We start from the raw sequence: 18,159 nt of genomic DNA, 5'->3' as shown, positions 1-18,159 counted from the left end.
TACTGCTGCCTGACAAAGGGGCTGAGAGTGACTGCCCTGCAATGTCACTGTCTGTGAGGTGGCATGCCCAGCTGGGTAAGGTGAAGGCTTTCCTGAGTGCCCATCTGCCTCTCTCTCCTTGCCTGCCTTGGCAGCAGGATCATGATGTTGCTGCATGCTGCTCCTGTTTTTCTCTCGGGCTCCTTGGGGTCACTCCCTGGGGGGGGTGGGGTTCAGCTGCAGTTCTGACACCTGCCCTGCAAGTTGTGCAAGAGAGGGGTCTGCTTGGGAGTGGGGTGTCCACAGCCTCCTTCTAACCTGTGTGACTCCAGAAAATGCAGTCTGTGGGGCTGGGAACTGAGCTGACTCTCCCTTAAGGAGAGCCCATCTTCAGTCCTGATGGTCCTTTGACCGTTCCCCTGTCATGTCCTGCCAGACTTTGAGCTGCCCTCCAGAAGGGCACCGCTGCTTCATGGCACTTCTGTGATGTCCGAGAGACCCCTGAAGAATCTGTAGAGATCCTGAGAGTGTGGAAATGGTGTTGGCCAACTGTATACAGGCAGCTGAAAAGAGCCCTGTGTGTCCTTGCCTAGAAGGGGAGTGTGGAGACCTCCCCCTGGTGCCCTGAGAAAGGGAGAAATGGTTGGACAGCTGTGGTTTTGAAACTGGACTCCTCTGCTCCTAGCAGTGGCTGGGGTTTTTTTTAGGGCAATGTATGAGAGTGACGGTCCTCCAGCTCAAAGCAGTGTGAGCACAGGACAGCTGGGAACAAGGCTAACAGACAGACAAGCTGTCCTCACTCTGTACCAAGTGGCAGTGAATCTTTTTGTTTTCAAGACTCACAGTAGAAATGCTGAGAATTTCTGCCTTTGAGGAACACTCCCAGGGATGACAAGGACATCTCAGAGAAAATAAACATTATTAAAACTTCCCTAAAACTCTGTTCCTCAGCTGTCATTCTTTAGAGCAGGTAGTGAAAACACTGAAAAGCCATTCCACATGACGAATAGATTTAGTTTGACAGAAACTGTGAGTGTCAGAGCTGTTGACCCCTGTTCCCATGTTCCCACCACTGTGCAGAAGGACTGACTGCTCTGTAGCCCATGGGCAGAGGCTTCTGCTCCTCACAGCACACTCAGCCAGCATAACCCAGAGCTCACGCAGGTTACCTGCCCAGTGATCCTCCCCAGAAAAGAGAGAAGTAATGTGGTGTTTTCAAAGATAAATGTTACTTGTTTTTTCCTTGGAACATCTCTCCTAACTTTTCAATGTCGTTTCCTCCTTAAACAGTCCCGAAAGCCCAGTGGGACCAAATGACCAACGGCAGCTCCTTCAACGAGTTCCTCCTCCTGCCATTTGCAGACACACGGGAGCTGCAGCTCTTGCACTTCTCCCTCTTCCTGGGCATCTACCTGGCTGCCCTTCTGGGCAACGGCCTCATCATCACAGCCGTAGCCTGCGACCACCGCCTCCACACCCCCATGTACTTCTTCCTCCTCAACCTCTCCCTCCTCGACCTGGGCTCCATCTCCACCACTGTCCCCAAATCCATGGCCAATTCCTTGTGGGACACCAGGGCCATTTCCTACTCAGGATGTGCTGCCCAGGTGTTTTTCTTCTTTTTCTTATGTTCAGCTGAGTTTTCTCTCCTTACCGTCATGGCCTACGACCGCTACATTGCCATCTGCAGACCCCTGCACTACAGGACCCTCCTGGGCAGCAGAGCTTGTGTCAAAATTGCAGCAGCTGCCTGGGCCAGTGGTTTTCTCTGTGCTGTCCTGCACACTGCTAGCACATTTTCAATACCACTCTGCCAAGGCAATGCTGTGGACCAGTTCTTCTGTGAAGTGCCCCAGATCCTCAAGCTCTCCTGCTCACACTCCTACCTTAGGGAAATTGGGCTTACCGTGGTTAGTGCCTGTTTATTCTTTGGGTGTTTCATTTTCATTGTGGTGTCCTACGTGCAGATCTTCACTGCTGTGCTGAGGATCCCCTCTGAGCAGGGCCGGCACAAAGCCTTTTCCATGTGCCTCCCGCACCTGGCCGTGGTCTCCCTGTTCATCAGCACTGGCTCGTTTGCACACCTGAAGCCCCCCTCCCTCTCCTCCCCAGCTCTGGATCTGGTGGTGGCTGTTCTGTACTCGGTGGTGCCTCCAGCAGTGAACCCCCTCATCTACAGCATGAGGAACAAGGAGCTCAAGGAGGCACTGAGGAAAGTGATCCAGTGGCAACAAGGTCAGCATCAGTAGCTGTCCCACATTCATTCACTCACCAGGATATCCGGCATCAAGGGTGTGTGTTGTGCATTTACTTCTTTCTTACTTTTCTCTTTTACATCTACAGTAAAAACGAAGAAAAATATCCAGTTCATGTCATGTCTCCTCTGGAATCTCTCCTTTGAATCTGACCCAGAGACCATGTTGAAACAGGAAGCCAGGCTTCCCCCTTCATCAGCAGAGGTGGGGGAACCTCAGAGCCCACTAGTTTGAGCTCCCTCGGATGCCCCCAGTGCAATGGGTTTCCCTTTGCAGTGTCTCTTTCAGAACTGACACCAAGGATGCTCAGAGGCCCAGAGCCAGGCTCAGATGAGCACTGACAGGGTGAGACCAGAAGTCCGATGTCCATTAGGAGAGCCCAGATCTCCTAGCCACACTCAGGGTGTGACCTCACACCCTTCTCCTGCGAGGGTGGCAGACAGCTGTCACCATGGGCTGGTCCTTTCCCTCTTCAGTGCTCCAACATTCACAGCGGAGCAGGAGCAGAAGGGAGGAGAGTCTGGATGCAGCTTGTGGGGACAGACCCTCTGCTCCTCAGGACCATCCCTACTACTCCCTACATCCCTACTGCCACAGCAGGCATATCCTTGCTGTAGCTTTGGAGTGGGGGCTGCAGCTTTCCTGCAGACTCGTCCACCAACAGCAGCAGGACTTTCTCTTTTCAAGGCTGTTCTCCTAATTTCCACACTGTCCTGCTGTGCTCTCGTGTGTGTACATGGCCTAAGCGCTCCTGTAACATGGTGCTTCCTTGTGCATTTCTGTGAGCTCAGGCAGGACCAGGCCCTGGGCACCCTTGTGCCAGACCTGACCTCCAGAACAACATTTCCATAATAAAAGAGGATCTCCTGTGTGACATGCCTGAAGTCTGGCCTTTCTTCAGAAGATGGAGTCAAAAATACACTCAAGGGGTTGCACCACTAAGGGGTCTAGCGTTCTGTTTGTGGACTCCATGGGTTGTAGGGGATGAGCTCCGAGCACCTGGGTGATCTGTTAGCAACAGAGGGCTGCACTCAGAGCTCATTTCTCGGTGACCAGTGCGAGTGGAGATGGGGAATGGTCTCTGAATCACCTGTGCCAGGCTGTCCCACAGGTGACAGTGCTGATGAGAGATGCCCATCCTTCTGGAGGGCAATCTGAGCCCCCAGGAGAGCTCACGGGGTCTCCAGGGACAGTGTGTGCCTGGGGGTGGGCAGTGAGTGGAGCCTCACAAAGTGAGGGATGGTCCATGGTGCAGTAACCAGAAGGTAAAGCACTAAATCCAGGGATGTAGGGGGAAACGAGGGCTCTGCAATCCCTGGAGAGGCAGTGGGGACCCAGGAGTCCCAGGGAAGGGGCCCTGGAGAGTGATTCCTGCCCCCTCAGTGAAACACCACAGCCTGGAGCTAGTGCCCACCCAAACACATCTCCTGCCATTGCAGGTGACCTGGGGTCACTCTGAGCACCTTCCATGAGCACAGACAGGTGCCAGCAGTATCAGTGGTGGTGATCCCTGTCCAGCTGGGTCTGATTCCTGCCCTGACCAGCATGGCCAGAGCTGAGTCAGGAGTCACCCCGTGGCCCCACAGCTCACTCGCTCTGCAGAGCAGAGAGGGGCCCTACGGGGAGCACAGGGCAGGGGTGCAGGAATGGCCAGGCCAGCACTGACACACTGACTTGGGAAAGGCTCTCTGGGGAGCAGGGATGCCCCAGGAGAGGAGCAGGGCAGCATTCAGAGATAGGAAATGAGAATGAGAAACAGGTTTCCCTAGTCACCAGAACGGGGCAGGCTGCTGTGTCCCTGGGGCAGCAGGAGTTGCCAGAGGGGCTGCAGGCAGACAGGGAGGGGGATCTGCTGGGCACAAGAGCAGGGGAGGCAGAGAGTGACCAGCCTCATTGCAAGGCCTTGCCCCCTTGCCAGGGAGCTGCTGCCCTTGTCCTTGGGCCTGACCTGAGTTATGCCGTGGACACGCCTGTGCCTGGCCCTGCACCTCTCGGATCCTGACCTCACCTTGTCCCCATCCTGCTGACCTGACTCCTCATCTTTACCTTGGACCTGCCTCCAGACTACAGTCAGGAAAACCTTGGCAAGGGAAGCTGGGACTGAGCAGATCCCAGAGAAGCCTGTAGGTACAGAAGGTGACCATATATGTCCACAGCAGCAACCCTTGCCTGACAGCCAATTTGAAGGTGCAAGGAGGGCTTTGGATTTGGACCCCCTACCCAGGTAGCACTGCACAGAAAGTCTGAGCTGGATGAAAAAGCGAGCGCAGGCACTGGGGTCTGATTTTATGATGCATAGTTAGGAGAGCAGGCTTTTCTGTGTCAGAGCTCGAGTGTTTATGCACCATTTGTGACAGGGATCCTGCTACAAAGAGTATGTTGTCAGGAGCAATAAGAGTGAGGCTGCTCTGTGTGGGAAGCAGAGCCAGGAGTCAAGGGTGCCGACAAGGCAGGCAGGGCAGTGCCCCACCGACGGGAGGTGCCCTCCCCCAGTGCCTGGAAAAAAAAAGCAGAGCAGGTTTGAGGATGGTAACCAGGGTCAGGCACAGTCCAGCGATCACCAGAGAGGACTGTAGGGCTCCAACCAGCCTCGCCTTGTGTGGGAGGTTGGACTGGAGACCTCCAGAGGTCCCTCCCCACTGAAACTTCTGTGACTCCGTGAATTCTTGCTCCTCAAGCTCTGCTCTGGCTCGACTGGCAGCAGGATGAGAGCTCCTAGGGCAGGGCAGAATCAGCCCAGCTGGGAGAGCCTCAGGGGGAAGATCCAAAGGTGCCTGGCTCAGTCCTGGGCTTTGGAAAACTCCCTCATGCATCAGGAGAGGCTCCGTCTGCCTCTTCCACCCTGCCCTGTGCTCCCCTCCCCTCAGCCAAAGTGGAGTCCAGCATCACCTGGGGACGCTCTTCCCCATGCAGAGGAGAGGGAGGGCTTTCACCAGCCCCCACACTGCCTTTCCCACCCCCAGCCTTTGCAATTGCATGTGCCTGGCTCTGCCCACTTGCCTGCATCACAGTCACAGCTGCACTGAAGCCCATGAAAATCCCGGAGCTCCTACCCTCGACCTGGCATCTACCCTGAACCTGGAGCCTGGTCACCCACCAAAGCATCACCTGTCCAGTGCCCCAGCTGTGCAGCTGAGGACAGGGGTCTTCGCCCCAATTTCCCTGCTCCTCCCCATGCTCTGGGCACCATTCACGCATGGGAGCTGCCTGCTGGCATTTTGCCTCTCCCAGGCCCTTTCCAGACCAGACCAGACCCTCCCCAGCTCTCCCCACCTCCCCTGCCCTCTCCTCAGCCCAGCCCAGTGAAGCAGCCCAGGCTGGGGTGGTCCCACAGCAGTGCCTGTGGCAGGGGGCTGCAGAGCTCTGGGCACTCACCCCACAGCCACAGCCCCTCTGCAGGGCACAGCAGCTGCTGGGGGGACAGGGAGGGGTGTCAGCCTCCCCATCAGCCCCACACCTGGGGGCCAGCAATGGCACAAGGAAATGGTCTCATGACCAGAGATCCTTGACCCTGGCTGCCTGCAGCCCCTCTGGGCAGCCCCTCTCCCCAGCACAGCACTCACGGCCCACTCCAGGCACATGCTGGCCCTGCAGATCCCCTGTGCTCCCTGGGTCGTTCCATATCCCCTTCCAGCAGCATGGGCATCTCTCACCAGCCCTGTAATATGTGGGACAGTCCCCGGCAGACACCTCTTGACCACTCACCCTCTCCAGGGGCACTGGGCATCCACAAGGGACAGCTGAATCCAGCCCTCATTCCCTAACGCATCACTCTATGAGCTGATGCCCCGTAGCCCATGCAAAACCCAGGCATGGCAACAGGGCCTTTTTGGGTGCATTTCCCTGAGTGCATTCCTGGCTCCAGTTTGGGAAGAAGAGCCCAGCCTCCAGGCACAGTACTGAGAATATCCTCTTTTATTACAGAGATGCTATTTGAGATGCCAGCTCTGAAACAGTGAGGGGCAGATTTACAAAAGGCCTCTCAGTCAGACACATGGGGTTTGTGTCTCTGGAGAAGTGGGATGCATTCAAACATTTGTTCACAAACATGACTGTCACAGAGAGAGCACTCAAAACAAAAGAGTTGCCTGAGATGAATTGGAAATGATATGTGAGGAGAGATGGGCAGCTTATTGCTGCTGAACTAGTACCACTTGAAGCAGTTTGCTGAGGGCCTCCTTGAGCTCCTTGTTCCTCATGCTGTAGATGAGGGGGTTCACTGCTGGAGGCACCACCGAGTACAGAACAGCCACCACCAGATCCAGAGCTGGGGAGGAGATGGAGGGGGGCTTCAGGCAGGCAAACATGACAGTGCTGACAAACAGGGAGACCACAGCCAGGTGCGGAAGGCACATGGAAAAGGCTTTGTGCCGGCCCTGCTCAGAGGGGATCCTCAGCACAGCAGTGAAGATCTGCACGTAGGACACCACAATGCAAATGAAACAAACAAAGACTAAACAAAGACTAACCACAATAAGCCCAACTTCCCTGAGGTAGGCATCTGAGCAGGAGAGCTTGAGGATCTGGGGGACTTCACAGAAGAACTGGTCCACGACATTGCCCTCACAGAGTGGAATTGAAAATGTGTGAGCAGTGTGCAGTACAGCATAGAGAAAACCAGTGCCCCAGGCAGCTGCTGCCATTTTGATACAAGCTCTGCTGCCCATGATGGTCCCATAGTGCAGGGGTCTGCAGATGGCCACAAAGCGGTCATAGGCCATGACTGTGAGGAGAGAATACTCTGCTGACAAAAAGAAGACAAGGAAAAAGACTTGGGCAGCACATCCCAGGTAGGAAATGGCCCTGGTGTCCCACAGGGAATTGGCCATGGATTTGGGGACAGTGGCAGAGATGGTGCCAAGTTCGAGGAGGGAGAGGTTGAGGAGGAAGAAGTACATGGGGGTGTGGAGGCGGTGGTCGCAGGCTATGGCTGTGATGATGAGGCCGTTGCCCAGGAGGGCAGCCAGGTAGATGCCCAGGAAGAGTGAGAAGTGCAAGAGCTGCAGCTCCCGTGTGATGACGAATGCCAGGAGAAGGAACTCAATCAGGGAGCTGCCATTGGAGATTTTGCTCTCTCCAGGCATGGGGGACTGTCCAAAGAGGAAAAGACATTGACAAGTTAGGAGAGATTTTTTTCAAGCAAATAAAATCCCCAGAATGTTCCGGTACTCATACAACCCCCCCACACACACACACATTCCTTCTCTCTTTACTGAGAGGATCTTTGTGCAGCTCCCTTGCTTGAGCTCCACTTTGCACTGGCTGAGCTTGCCGTGAGGAGTAGAGACCTCTGCCCGTGGGCTCCAGAGGACTCAGTCCTGCTACGCAGGAGTGGGAACAGGGGAATGGGGGTGACTAGCCCTGACAGTCACAGTTCCTGCGAGGTGAAATCCACTTGCCATGTAGAAGAGCTTTTCAGAGTCTTCACTCCCAGTTCTGAAGGATGAGGTTTGAGGAACAGAGTTTTAGGGATTTTGTAGGGATTTTACTTTCTTTTAGATGTCAGCCCTGGGCAGTGTTCCTCAAAGGTAGAAATCCTTGGCATTTCTACTGTGAGTCCTGAGAAAAACAGATTCACTGTCCCTTGTTGCAGAGTGAGGACATCTCATCTGTCTATTAGTCTCATTCCCAGCTGTCCTGTCCTCGCACCTCTTTGAGCTGGAGGATGATATTACCCTAAAAAGAAACCAGTCCCTGCTGACTGCAGAGGAGTCCAGGTTCAAAGTGCAGGTCTCCAAACTTCTCACCCTTTCTCAGGGCCCCTGAGGGAGCTCTCCACACCCCCCTTCTAGCCAAGGACACACAGGGCTCTTTTCAGGTGCCCACTTACACCCTCCCACCACCATCTCCATACTCTCAGCATCTCTGCTGCTCCTTCATTTGTCTCTCAGATATCACAGAGGTGCTATGAGACAGCTGTGCCTTTCTAGAGTGCAGCTTGCAGCCTGGCAGCACAACAGAGAGAAACAGTCGAAGGACTGTCAGGACTGAAGGTGGGCTCTCCTTAAGGGAGAGTCAGCTCATTTCCCAACCCCACAGACTGCCTTTCCTGGAGCCGCACAGCTTAGAAGGGGGCTGGGGAAACCTCATTCCCATGCAGATCCCTCTGTTCCACAATTTGCAGCATCAGTGTCTGAATTGCAGCTGAAACCTCTCTAACCCCAGGGAGCTCAAAAGCAAGAACAGGAGCATCATGGACAGGAGGAGAAACAAGGAGCAACACCATGATCTTACTGCCAAGGGAGGAAAGGAGAGAGAGGCAGATGGGCACTCAGGAAAGCCTTCACCTTATCCAGCTGGGCATGCCACCTCAAAGACAGTGACATTGCAGGGCAGTCGCTCTCAGACCCTTTGTCGGGCAGCATGAAATGAACCCGTGGCAGGAGAGAGGCCCCTCTCCTCTGCCAGAGGTCTGGCTGCAGAACAGGACGCTCATGCCCTGGACCCCATGGCTGTCAGGGCAGAGGCTCTGCTGGGTGGAGGGGAGACACGGGGGGCTTGCTCAGAGGAGGGTGTCTGCATTGGAGGGACTGACCATGGCCACAAAGGTGCTGCTGGAGGTGGAGCTGAAGGGGCTTGCTGAGGTTTCTCACAGACCTATTAATCTCTCAGAGTAAAGGGTTAGGACTCTCAGGTCCTTACCAAAACAAAACCAAAAAAAGCAACCCCCCCCGCCCTTTCCTTCACTCTCTGCCAAAATTAGGGACCTGAAAGCACAGACACTAGAAGGAAAGCTCCTCCTCTTTCAAGTAGCCCTGTTCCTGACATTCCTCTTGAAAAGCTGGGGGTTGCTCCTCTCACCCAAAGCTTTGTCCTGCAGCACCATAGGGAGCTCCCCGGGCAGGCTGAGTGCTGATTCTTGCAGGTGGCAGAGTCACTGCCCTGGGCGCACAGCACCCTGGGGCGCAGGGACACTGCTCTGAATTACAGCCCTAGGCAGGCCTGTGTGCACACCCCGGCTTCACACCCGTGCAGGGTCCCTGGGAGAAGGGAGCAGCATGCCCTGTCCCTCTGCCTGTGAGTCAGGGAATCCCTCCTTTGAAGCATCTCCTCCTCTGCTTATGCACCGGAGGAGCCGGGAGGATGATCCTTAAAAAGCCTATCAGTCATGGGATGGGATGGATTCAGAAGGCCCCTCCAGGAACCTCGGTAGCATTGCCCTGCAGCCAGAGACTTACCGTGTCAAGGGCTGTGAAGATTTCTCCCACAAGCAGCTCTCCTCTCTCCTCCCACTCCACACTGCCTTGCACTTCTCCCTGCCTTCTCTCATCTCCTGTCAGCAGCAGCAGGCAGTGCCCGCAGCCCTGCTGCTCTTGGCAGAGGAGCTGCTCCTGCACACAGCTGTGTCTGGGCAGTGCTGCCAGGTTGCCATGAGCTCCCTCCATCCCAGGAGCCTGGCCCTGCTCAGGAGCAGAGGCCCAGCTGAAGGCCTGACTTTCTCTGTCCCTTGTGCTCCCTCCTCCTGGGAAATGTTCACTGAGGTAAACCAAAATAATCACTGATGGTCCCTCTCTAAACAGAGTAGAGAGAGTGTTTCTAGCATTGCAATTTGTTTCATCAGTGGATGGTTATCTGCAAGAGGTGGAAATGTCCCACTCAGAAAGCCCCTATCCCCATCTCTTTACTAGGCAGGACACCTAGATGGGGACAAAAGCAGAGCTTGTTTTCCCATTGTTCAAGTATTGTTGCAGATGAGTCAGTCTGGGCTTCTTGGGCTGCTTTAGAAGGCCCTGGCCTGGCGTAGGATTCAGATCCTTCCTGTGAGCTCCACAAAAAGCAGCCAGGAGGTGGGATTGCCCTTGCCCAGGCAGAAGTGAGCACAGCATGGATGTCTGCATGTGAGATCAGGAGTCAGCTGCTCACACACAAACACCTGGTGACACTGGAAGAGACAGAGGTGGTCCAAGGCATGTGCCAGTGTCTGCTTGCTCTGATGGAGCAAGTGTGAGGCCTGCATCCTTCTAGAGCATGACTTGGGAGCCAGGTAGGGAATTGCCTTGGCCACCTGAAATGCTGCTCGATGCCCACTGCTCCCAGAGCTCCACTCACTAGGAAGCTGAGACACAGACAGATCCCGACATTGCAAACAGTTGATGTCATCCAGTGCAGACACTTGATTCGGTGACACAGCAATAGGCCTGCAGGGCCATGTCGGATGCCTGGGGTGTCCAGCACAACCACAGGTCTCTAGCACATACAGCATGGGAGCTATAGGAAAGCCATGCCCCTTTGGAGTGGTTGCTGGGCAAGTGCCCCAGGGCATCTCACGTTTCCTACCAGTGCCCAAACAACTGGATCCTACCACTGCCTTTAGGCCAAGTCCATCCAATCTACAGCCAAGCGTGCTTCATAAATGGGAGATGCACATCACACCAAGGTCTCTGCTCTAGTCTCTGCCCCTTAAAACCTTCTAGCTGTCCTCCCCATGAACCTCTTCTCACCCCTCAGATGATATGACATGGGAATGGGCTAGTGATGACCTCAAGGTGGCCAAATCACAGGCTGCCCAGGCCCAGGGACTTCTTCAGTGGCACCTTGTCCTGCCAGGAGATGGATTCACCTCTGTCACAGGCCCCAAGGTGCTACAAATCATCTCAGGCAGCAATTTCTGCTGCCAGGGCTGCACAGCCCAGCTCTGTTTCTCCCTGGCCCTGGGCACTGCAGGGTTTGCTCTCTTAGTGGGAACCTCCTTTCACCATTGCATTGCCGCCTGCTATCTGTGCCAGCATGTCTCTGTTCTGAACTGGGGCCATTGCACACACAGTGTCCTTGGCTCGTGGTAACAGGTGTCACCGTTACAAATCTGTTCCCTGTGTCACAGTTGAGGCTCTGCAACCCAAATATACACAAGTGCATGCATCCTGGGGCACAGAGAGGAACAGATGGAGATGCACAAGCTGTCACAGGCCTGAAACATGGTTGAAATAACTGAAGTGTGGTGGGACAGCTCGCATGACTGGAGGGCTGTGATGGCAGGGTGCAAGCTCTGCAGGCAAGATGGCTAGGGAAGATGAACAGGGGGGATGCCCTTGGTGTGAAGGGACATCTCAGATGTATGGAGCTCTTGCATGGGATGGACAAGGGTCAGGGCTCCAGAGAAGAAAAACAGCCAACAGTGGATGGGGGTTAAGTGAGGGACTGCTTGCAAGAGCCAATCCCATACAAGTCTTTGGGGCTGGATGGGCTGCATCTGAGGACACTGAGAGGGCTGGCCTATATAATAACAAGGCCAGTCTCTATCGCCTTTGAAAGGTTGTGTAGATCAGGGAGGTCCCAGTGGCCAGAAAAAGAAATATGTTGTGCCCATCTTCAAAAAAGGCCACAAGGATAAGCCAGGGAGCTGCAGGCCCTTCAGCCTCACTTTGGTGAGGAGTGTGTCATGCAGCCAATCCTCTTGCCTCACATTTCTGGGCACATGAAGAATGTGCCTGGGAGCAGTCAGCATGGTCTTACTGAAGACAAATCATTCCTGTGCAAGCTGATTGCCTTCTGTGAGCAGAGACCTGTGATTGTGCAGGAGCAGAAAGTACTGGATGTCATTTACCATGATTTTAGCAAGGTGTTGGACCCTGTCTCCACAAATATTCTTGAATACAAGTAAGGCTTTACAATAAGATGGGTAGAGAACCCAGTGGGTAAAAAAGCTGGTTGGATGATTGAGCTCAAAGGGCTTTTTGGTGTGGGTCATGCTTTACCAGGAAGCCAGGTAAATGTGGAGTATGCAGGGGTCTGTATTGGGACCTGTCCTGTCTGACAGGTTCATCAGTGACCTGGAGCATGCAACTCTCATCACTGTTGTAGATGGCACCTAATCAGGAGGAAGAGTCATTTGTTTGAGGGCTGCCATTCAGAGGGACCTCAGCAAGCAGGTGGAATGGGCTGTCAGGAATGTTGTGAAAGTGCAGGTCCTGCACCTGGGGTAGACCGACACCCTGCAGTGATAAGGCCTGGGGAGTGCCTGGCTGGACAGCAGCTCTTTGGAAAAGGACCTGGGAGTCTTTGTGGGCAGGCAGCTGAACATCAGCCAGCAGCGTGCCCTAGAAGCAAAGGAGGCCACAGTGTCCTGGGCTGCATGAACAGCAGCACAGCCAGGAGATCCAGGGAAGTGATTAGCCCCCTCTACTCAACACTCGTCAGAGCCCATCTAGATACTGCATCCAGCTGGGCTCCCTGTGGAACACTGTTGATCACATGGAGTGAGTTCAGTGGCAGGACCCAAGGTGGTTGGGGGCTGCAGCACTTGCCCTGGGAGGAGAAGCTGAGGGAACAGGTTTGTTCAGTGCAGAGAAGGGAAGGTTTCTGGGGGAACTCATAGCAGCTTCCCAACCTAAGGTTGGCACCAATAAAGAACAAGGCTTTTACAGCAATTCATGGCAGGAGAATGAGAAGCAACGGTCATAAACTGACACAAGTGCAGCCAAAATTCTAGATAAGAAAAATCAGTGAGGATCCTAAAGCATTTGAAGAAGGGTCCAGAGAGGTTATGGACTCTCTGTTCTTGGAGGCTTTCAGGACGCAGCTGGACAAAGCCCTGAGGAACTTGGTGTGAATTCAGTGTTGATCCCTATGTGAGCAGGAGGTTGGACTAGAAACCTCTCAAGGTCCCTTCCGACCTGAATGATTTGGTGATATTGTTATCTCTGGCAATAGCTACTACAATTCTTGCAGTCAGGAATTGTTTTCCTGCACAGAGGTTAGCACCTGACATGGCCTCCGCAGAGCCAGGCTCTCCTAGTGGTGTGAGTTGCCTCTTGGGCCTGAAAGGTTTTAAGGTCAAGGGTTAGTTATGAGTGACTGCTTGTCCAGAGTGAGCCCTCTTCACAGCCTACAACACCTGCACATTACAACATGATGCCAAATGAGTATGACATATGCAGAAAGTCACGGTAGGAGGGTGATTGCACTCTAACATCCATGAGGTCCTTTGCTGATCCAAAAATATCCAGAAGGATTGGAAGAGCCTTAAACCTTCTAGGCACACATAGCTAATGTTGACTTTGTCACTATGGGAGGCTGAGGGAGCTGGGTTTGTTCAGCCTGGAGAAGAGAAGGCTTTGGGCAAACCTAATAACAGCCTCCCCATACCTACCAGGATGTCACCAAGGAGATGGAACCAGCCTCTTCACTGTTGTGCATGATGTGAGGGTGAAGGTCAATGGGCATTAGCTGAAACAAGAGAGGTTCAGGCTGGGCGTAAGGAGAAACTTTTAACCAATCCAGACAGCCAAGCACTGGGGCAGGTTGCCCTGAGAGGCTGTGCCATCTCCATCCTCAGAGGTCTCCAAGTCCTAAATGAGTAAAGCCCTGAGCAACCTGATTGGAGCTGATAGCTGACCATGCTGTGAGAAGGAGGTTGGGCCAGAGACATCCTGAGGTCCCTTCCAGATGGAATGATTCTGCATTTCCTTCCGCCCCAGGTCTTCTCTTGACCTTGGGAAAACATTCAGCTTGCCTGTGATCATGGAAGCAGATCCCACAAAAGTATGACCAGATCAACTGCAAGTTCCTTGTCCTGCTCCAGTCAGAGTAGTTCAAACTGAGGACTGCTTGGCAGGTACCCACAAATAGCCTTGATTTTTAGCTGCATCTTTTATTGCATTTTTCCCTCTTTTCCACCTTCCAAATTCTTCGCTTTTAACATCCTGATACCCTCCCATGCTGTCAGCCAGTCTCAGCTTGCCCTGTCTCCATTGGCCCGGGATTTTCTTTCTTCATTCAGCTTTCTGAGATAGTTGCCATGGTGGTCCCTACCACTGCCAGCAGTCCCTTCAAACAACTACCTCCTTTTATTATGTGTGGTGTCCTGCAGTTCCTCCTGCCGTTATGCTGTCAGAGGCACCGCAAGACAGGATGAGGCATCTGCACACACTCCTTAACAGCTGACAGAAGGGAGCTTCAGTCCAGAGGGGCCTTGAGAAACTTGGGGATTTGGCCAACAGAAGCCTCAGGACGTTGTACAAGGAGCAGTGACTGGTCCTGCATAGAGTGGCAGAACAGCCTATAGATCAGGACAGGCTGGGATATGACCGTCAGAGGAGTGACCCTGCGGAGAAGGGCTTGGATGTTAGGAGGGATGCTGTATGAGCCAGGGGTGCACGCTCACTGCAGATGAGGCCAGCTTCATACGAGGCTGCTTCAGGAAGAGTGTGCGCACCCAGGCAAGTGGAATTATTATACCCCTGGGCTCAGCACTGGTGTGGCTGCATCTGGAATAGTGTGTCCCAGGGTGGGCTGCCCAGTCCTGGAGGAATGGGAAGGAAGCAGAGAGGGTCCAGAGGAGTTATCGTTCTGAAGCACATGGCTCATATGGAGAGGCTGAGGGACATGGGTTTCTTCAGCCTGGTGAAATGGAGGCAAAGGGCAGCAGTGTAAAAGGCACGAGAAGGGGAAACCAGGCTAAAACGGGAACTCACAACTCACCTCCAGGGCAATAAGGCAGCATACAAGAATTGGAAGGAAGGAGAGGCTGAAAAGGAGAATGTCAAAAACATTGTCCACCAAAGTAGGGATGGTGTTAGGGAAGCCAAAGCTCTCAGAGGGTAGACACTTGCAAGGGACATCAAAGGCCTGAAGAAGAGCTGCTACTGCTTCAGTAAGGGTAAAGGATAAAAAGGAAAACGTTGGCTCTTTGCTGAAGGCGGCAGAGAATCTCGTAACAGCTGACGTAGGTAGGTCTCAGGAGCGCAGTGCCTTTTTGGCTTCAGTTTTCACCAACAAGGTCTCCCACACTGTTGTGCCTAGAGTCTGGTCTCCAGATGGGAAAAGCAACCAACAGTGCATGAGGTCTGAGTGAGGGACCTGCAAGGACTCAACCCCTACAAGTCAGTGGGACTGGAACGACTGCATCCAAGGACATTGAGAGAGCTGACAGCTGTCACAGCAAGGCTGCCCTCTATCACCTTTGAAAGATGGTGGAGATGGGGTGAGGTCCCAATACCTGCAGAAAGGCAAACGTTACATCCATCTTCAAAAAAGGCCCAGAGGGCAAGCCAGGGAAAGACAGGCCTTTCAGCCACAATTGGTGAGGAGTGTGTCATGGAGTGAGTCCACCCATTTTTGGGCACATGAGGGAGAAAAAGGTGACAGCGAAGAGTCAGCATGGATTTACCCAGGGTGAATTGTGCCTCACCAACCTGATTGCCTTCTATGATTAAATAACTCTATTTGTGGTTGGAGAGTAGAAAGTGCCTTTCAACTTGACTTTTGCAAGGTGTGTGAAACTGTCTTCCACAATATTCTTGTGGAACAGATTTTGGAAATTCACAGTCTAGATGGGTGGACAACCAGATGTCTAAAGAACTTGGTGGATGATCAGGCTCCAAGGGCAGTGGTGAATGCGTAGTATTCTTCTTGGAGGCCAGGGAGAAGTGGAGCACGCAGGTGCCCTGTGACAGTGGAAGTAGACCAGCTTTCTTGTCCTCCTCCAGGCAGAATTTTTCAGATGCAGGGCTTCTTGTCAGGAATCCCCAAGATCAGCCTGATCAATCCTTTACTTCACTTTTAATATCCATGTCTCCTCCTCCACCCCCAAGTCTGTCTCTTTTACCATTCTGATCCCTTCCCCTACAATCAGTCCATTCCTGCTTACCCTTAACCCATTGGGGCTGTTTTGGATTGTGGGTTTTGGGTTTTTTTTGACACAGAGGAGCTTCAGTCCCGAAGGGTCTTGAGAAACTCAGGTGATTTGGATAACGGATACCTTATGGAGATTTAGAAGAGAAGTGTCAAGTCCTGGGCCTAGGCGGGAAAGACCCTGTCCATTACAAGAGGTTCAGGGACCTGGGCTTCTTCAGCCTGCTGAAGTGGAGGCAAAGGGCAGTAGAGTAGGAGCCTGTGACTGCTTGAAGGGTGGTTTCAGAAGTGATGGAGCTTTTCTTGGTAGTGGGAAACAGGAGAAGAAGGATAAAAAGCCACAAACAGCAGCTTGTGGGGTTTAGATGTGACATTAGGAAAAGGAAATGTCACTCGTAGGGTAGTGCTGTGGTGCAACAGGACGCCCAGAGGGAGTCTGTGATCAGCCCCTGGCTTTGTGTTTCAAGGAAAAGCAAGTGAGCACAGGAAGACATCAGGAGAGGTGAGGAGATCCTGGAGTGAGAGCAAGGTGGGGAAGCAGGTTGGGTGTGTACAGTGTGCAGGGAAACAGGCACAGGCATGGAAAAGCATAGGACAGCCTGTGGTGGAGATGGACAAAGGCACTGCCAGGGTTGAAAGCTTCTAACAGAGCTAGGTCTCTGTTTTCTTGGCTATGGCTGTTGTCTCTGCCACCAAGGCCCACGAGAAGATGCCATTCCTTAAAGCACTGTGGCCTTGCTGCCTTCTTGTCCCTTCAGAGCTCAGGAGGGGATGTATTATGGTCCTGCACGCAGCATTGCACACCCCACCCATGCACTGCCCCCAGGAAGAGCCCTGAGCAATGCAGGATGGAAAGGATCACCCTACCCAGGGGCTGGCTGTCAGTGCCTGGCTGCTCTGCTTGATAACACACATCCAGGTTGACTTGGCATCACAGCCACCTGCACATTGCCTTTGCCTACCTGCAATCAGGGCCTCCAACTTTCTGCTCTAATCAGCCCCCGGGGCGGCTTTGTTGGTAATTGCCCTCAGTGGGACTCATTAACGCTCCAAGAAACTTGGGATTTGCTTCTGACTTCAACTTCTTGAGAGGTTTCTTCAGTCTCTTCTCAGCATCGGAGGTTCATGGACTCAGCACCAAATACACCCGAGGGGTCATTAACATGAAAAACCCCTAAGGAGCCATGCCTCTTTCCATAATTTCCTTCAGTTCTTCAAGTCTTGTGTGGCTAACTGGGAAGTTTTCAGGAGAGTATTGAAATTAGGCAGATTTCAATGAGCACCTGAAAATGAAAGATGTCTGCTTCTGAAGCTTTCTTTATTCTTCAGTTTTCAGAATAAGCAATACCCACATTCTCCAATTCATATTGACCCACAGTGTCTCCTAATGAAGTCTGGACATGTAGGACAAGCAGCATTTTTGATAGGAGACAGGTATGGACAACCTTCCTCCCCAGCTCCCCAGCTCTGCAGTTCCCTCATCAGCCACTGGGGACTTAGAGCACTCTGGTTAAAATCGAACCTTTTTCCTTTCAAGGTTGTAGCTGAATGTTACAGCTCATGTGCACCAATTCCCACCTGCTTTCCTTAGAAAACTAGCCGCAAACAGGCACAGAAGGATTTGTCTTTATAGCAAACAAACAAAAATAAAATTCGAAACAGTTTAAGAAAAGATAAAAGACACTCCTCAACTCTATGCCAAGTCCAAGCTGCCTCTGGTGAGCTCCACTGCCCACAAGACATAACCTTCCTTGAAATGTTTTCAACAGATAGATAGGAAAGGATAGACAAGACACAGAACAAAGGAGGTGGCTAAAGAGACAATGAGACTGCTGAAAGACGAGGCAAGCTTCAGACTCCCAGAAGCTCAGAGCAGCAACTGGAGAGTTGAGAGGTATCTGAATGGATAAAGAGCAAGGGGAGGAGGAAAACTGGACAACTATGGAAAGTGCATACACCCAGATCGTCTGAGCAAAGAGGACTTTAAATATGATCAAGTTAATCAGGGCACGTAGAAATACGTGAGAGATCACTGAGATTACATCCACAGCCTACTAGACAGAGCAGTGGAAACAGAAGGTCAAGGGCCGGTCAATATTTCTTTTCCCAAGATTAAGACCCTTCCTGAAGATTTCCACTATTTCATCATAGCAAAACATTGACATTAACATTAACTAATCATTTCAGCTGAGGAAAGTGGTCTTGTATTTTTGAAATGTTGAAACAGTCCTTCCCCTGTCCAGGCTGAGCTCAGGTGTCCAGCCACAAGCACCCAGTGGCACGTGGAGAGGCCCCGGTGTCTCTGAGGCACCTGCCTGGGCCTGGCAGCTCTCGCAGGGGACCTGCGGGAGAC

General features: G+C 52.8%; 2 protein-coding genes across 2 annotated transcripts in view; one reads left to right on the top strand and one right to left on the bottom strand.

The window, feature by feature from the left end:
- Positions 1 to 1,412: 1,412 nt before the first annotated feature.
- On the top strand, positions 1,413 to 2,228 carry LOC135326938 (olfactory receptor 14J1-like; the record flags this gene model as incomplete). The annotated part of the gene is made up of 1 exon (XM_064504580.1): positions 1,413 to 2,228. A coding segment is annotated over one exon (816 nt), but the record flags the coding sequence as incomplete, so codon positions are not given.
- Positions 2,229 to 6,364: 4,136 nt separating this feature from the next.
- LOC135326937 (olfactory receptor 14A16-like) overlaps positions 6,365 to 18,159 on the bottom strand; it is a 39,950-nt gene continuing 28,155 nt past the window's right edge. Inside the window, exons 4-5 of the mRNA XM_064504579.1 lie at positions 7,186 to 7,324; positions 6,365 to 6,456 (exon numbers count right to left, since the gene is read on the bottom strand). Coding sequence (XP_064360649.1) covers positions 6,365 to 6,456; positions 7,186 to 7,324 — 231 coding nt within the window. The remainder of the gene's footprint in view (positions 6,457 to 7,185; positions 7,325 to 18,159) is intronic.

This window comes from Dromaius novaehollandiae, unplaced genomic scaffold (genome assembly GCF_036370855.1).
Source record: "Dromaius novaehollandiae isolate bDroNov1 unplaced genomic scaffold, bDroNov1.hap1 HAP1_SCAFFOLD_41, whole genome shotgun sequence".
In the NCBI taxonomy this organism is placed as follows: domain Eukaryota; kingdom Metazoa; phylum Chordata; class Aves; order Casuariiformes; family Dromaiidae; genus Dromaius; species Dromaius novaehollandiae.
This window is presented reverse-complemented; position numbering and strand designations above follow the sequence as displayed.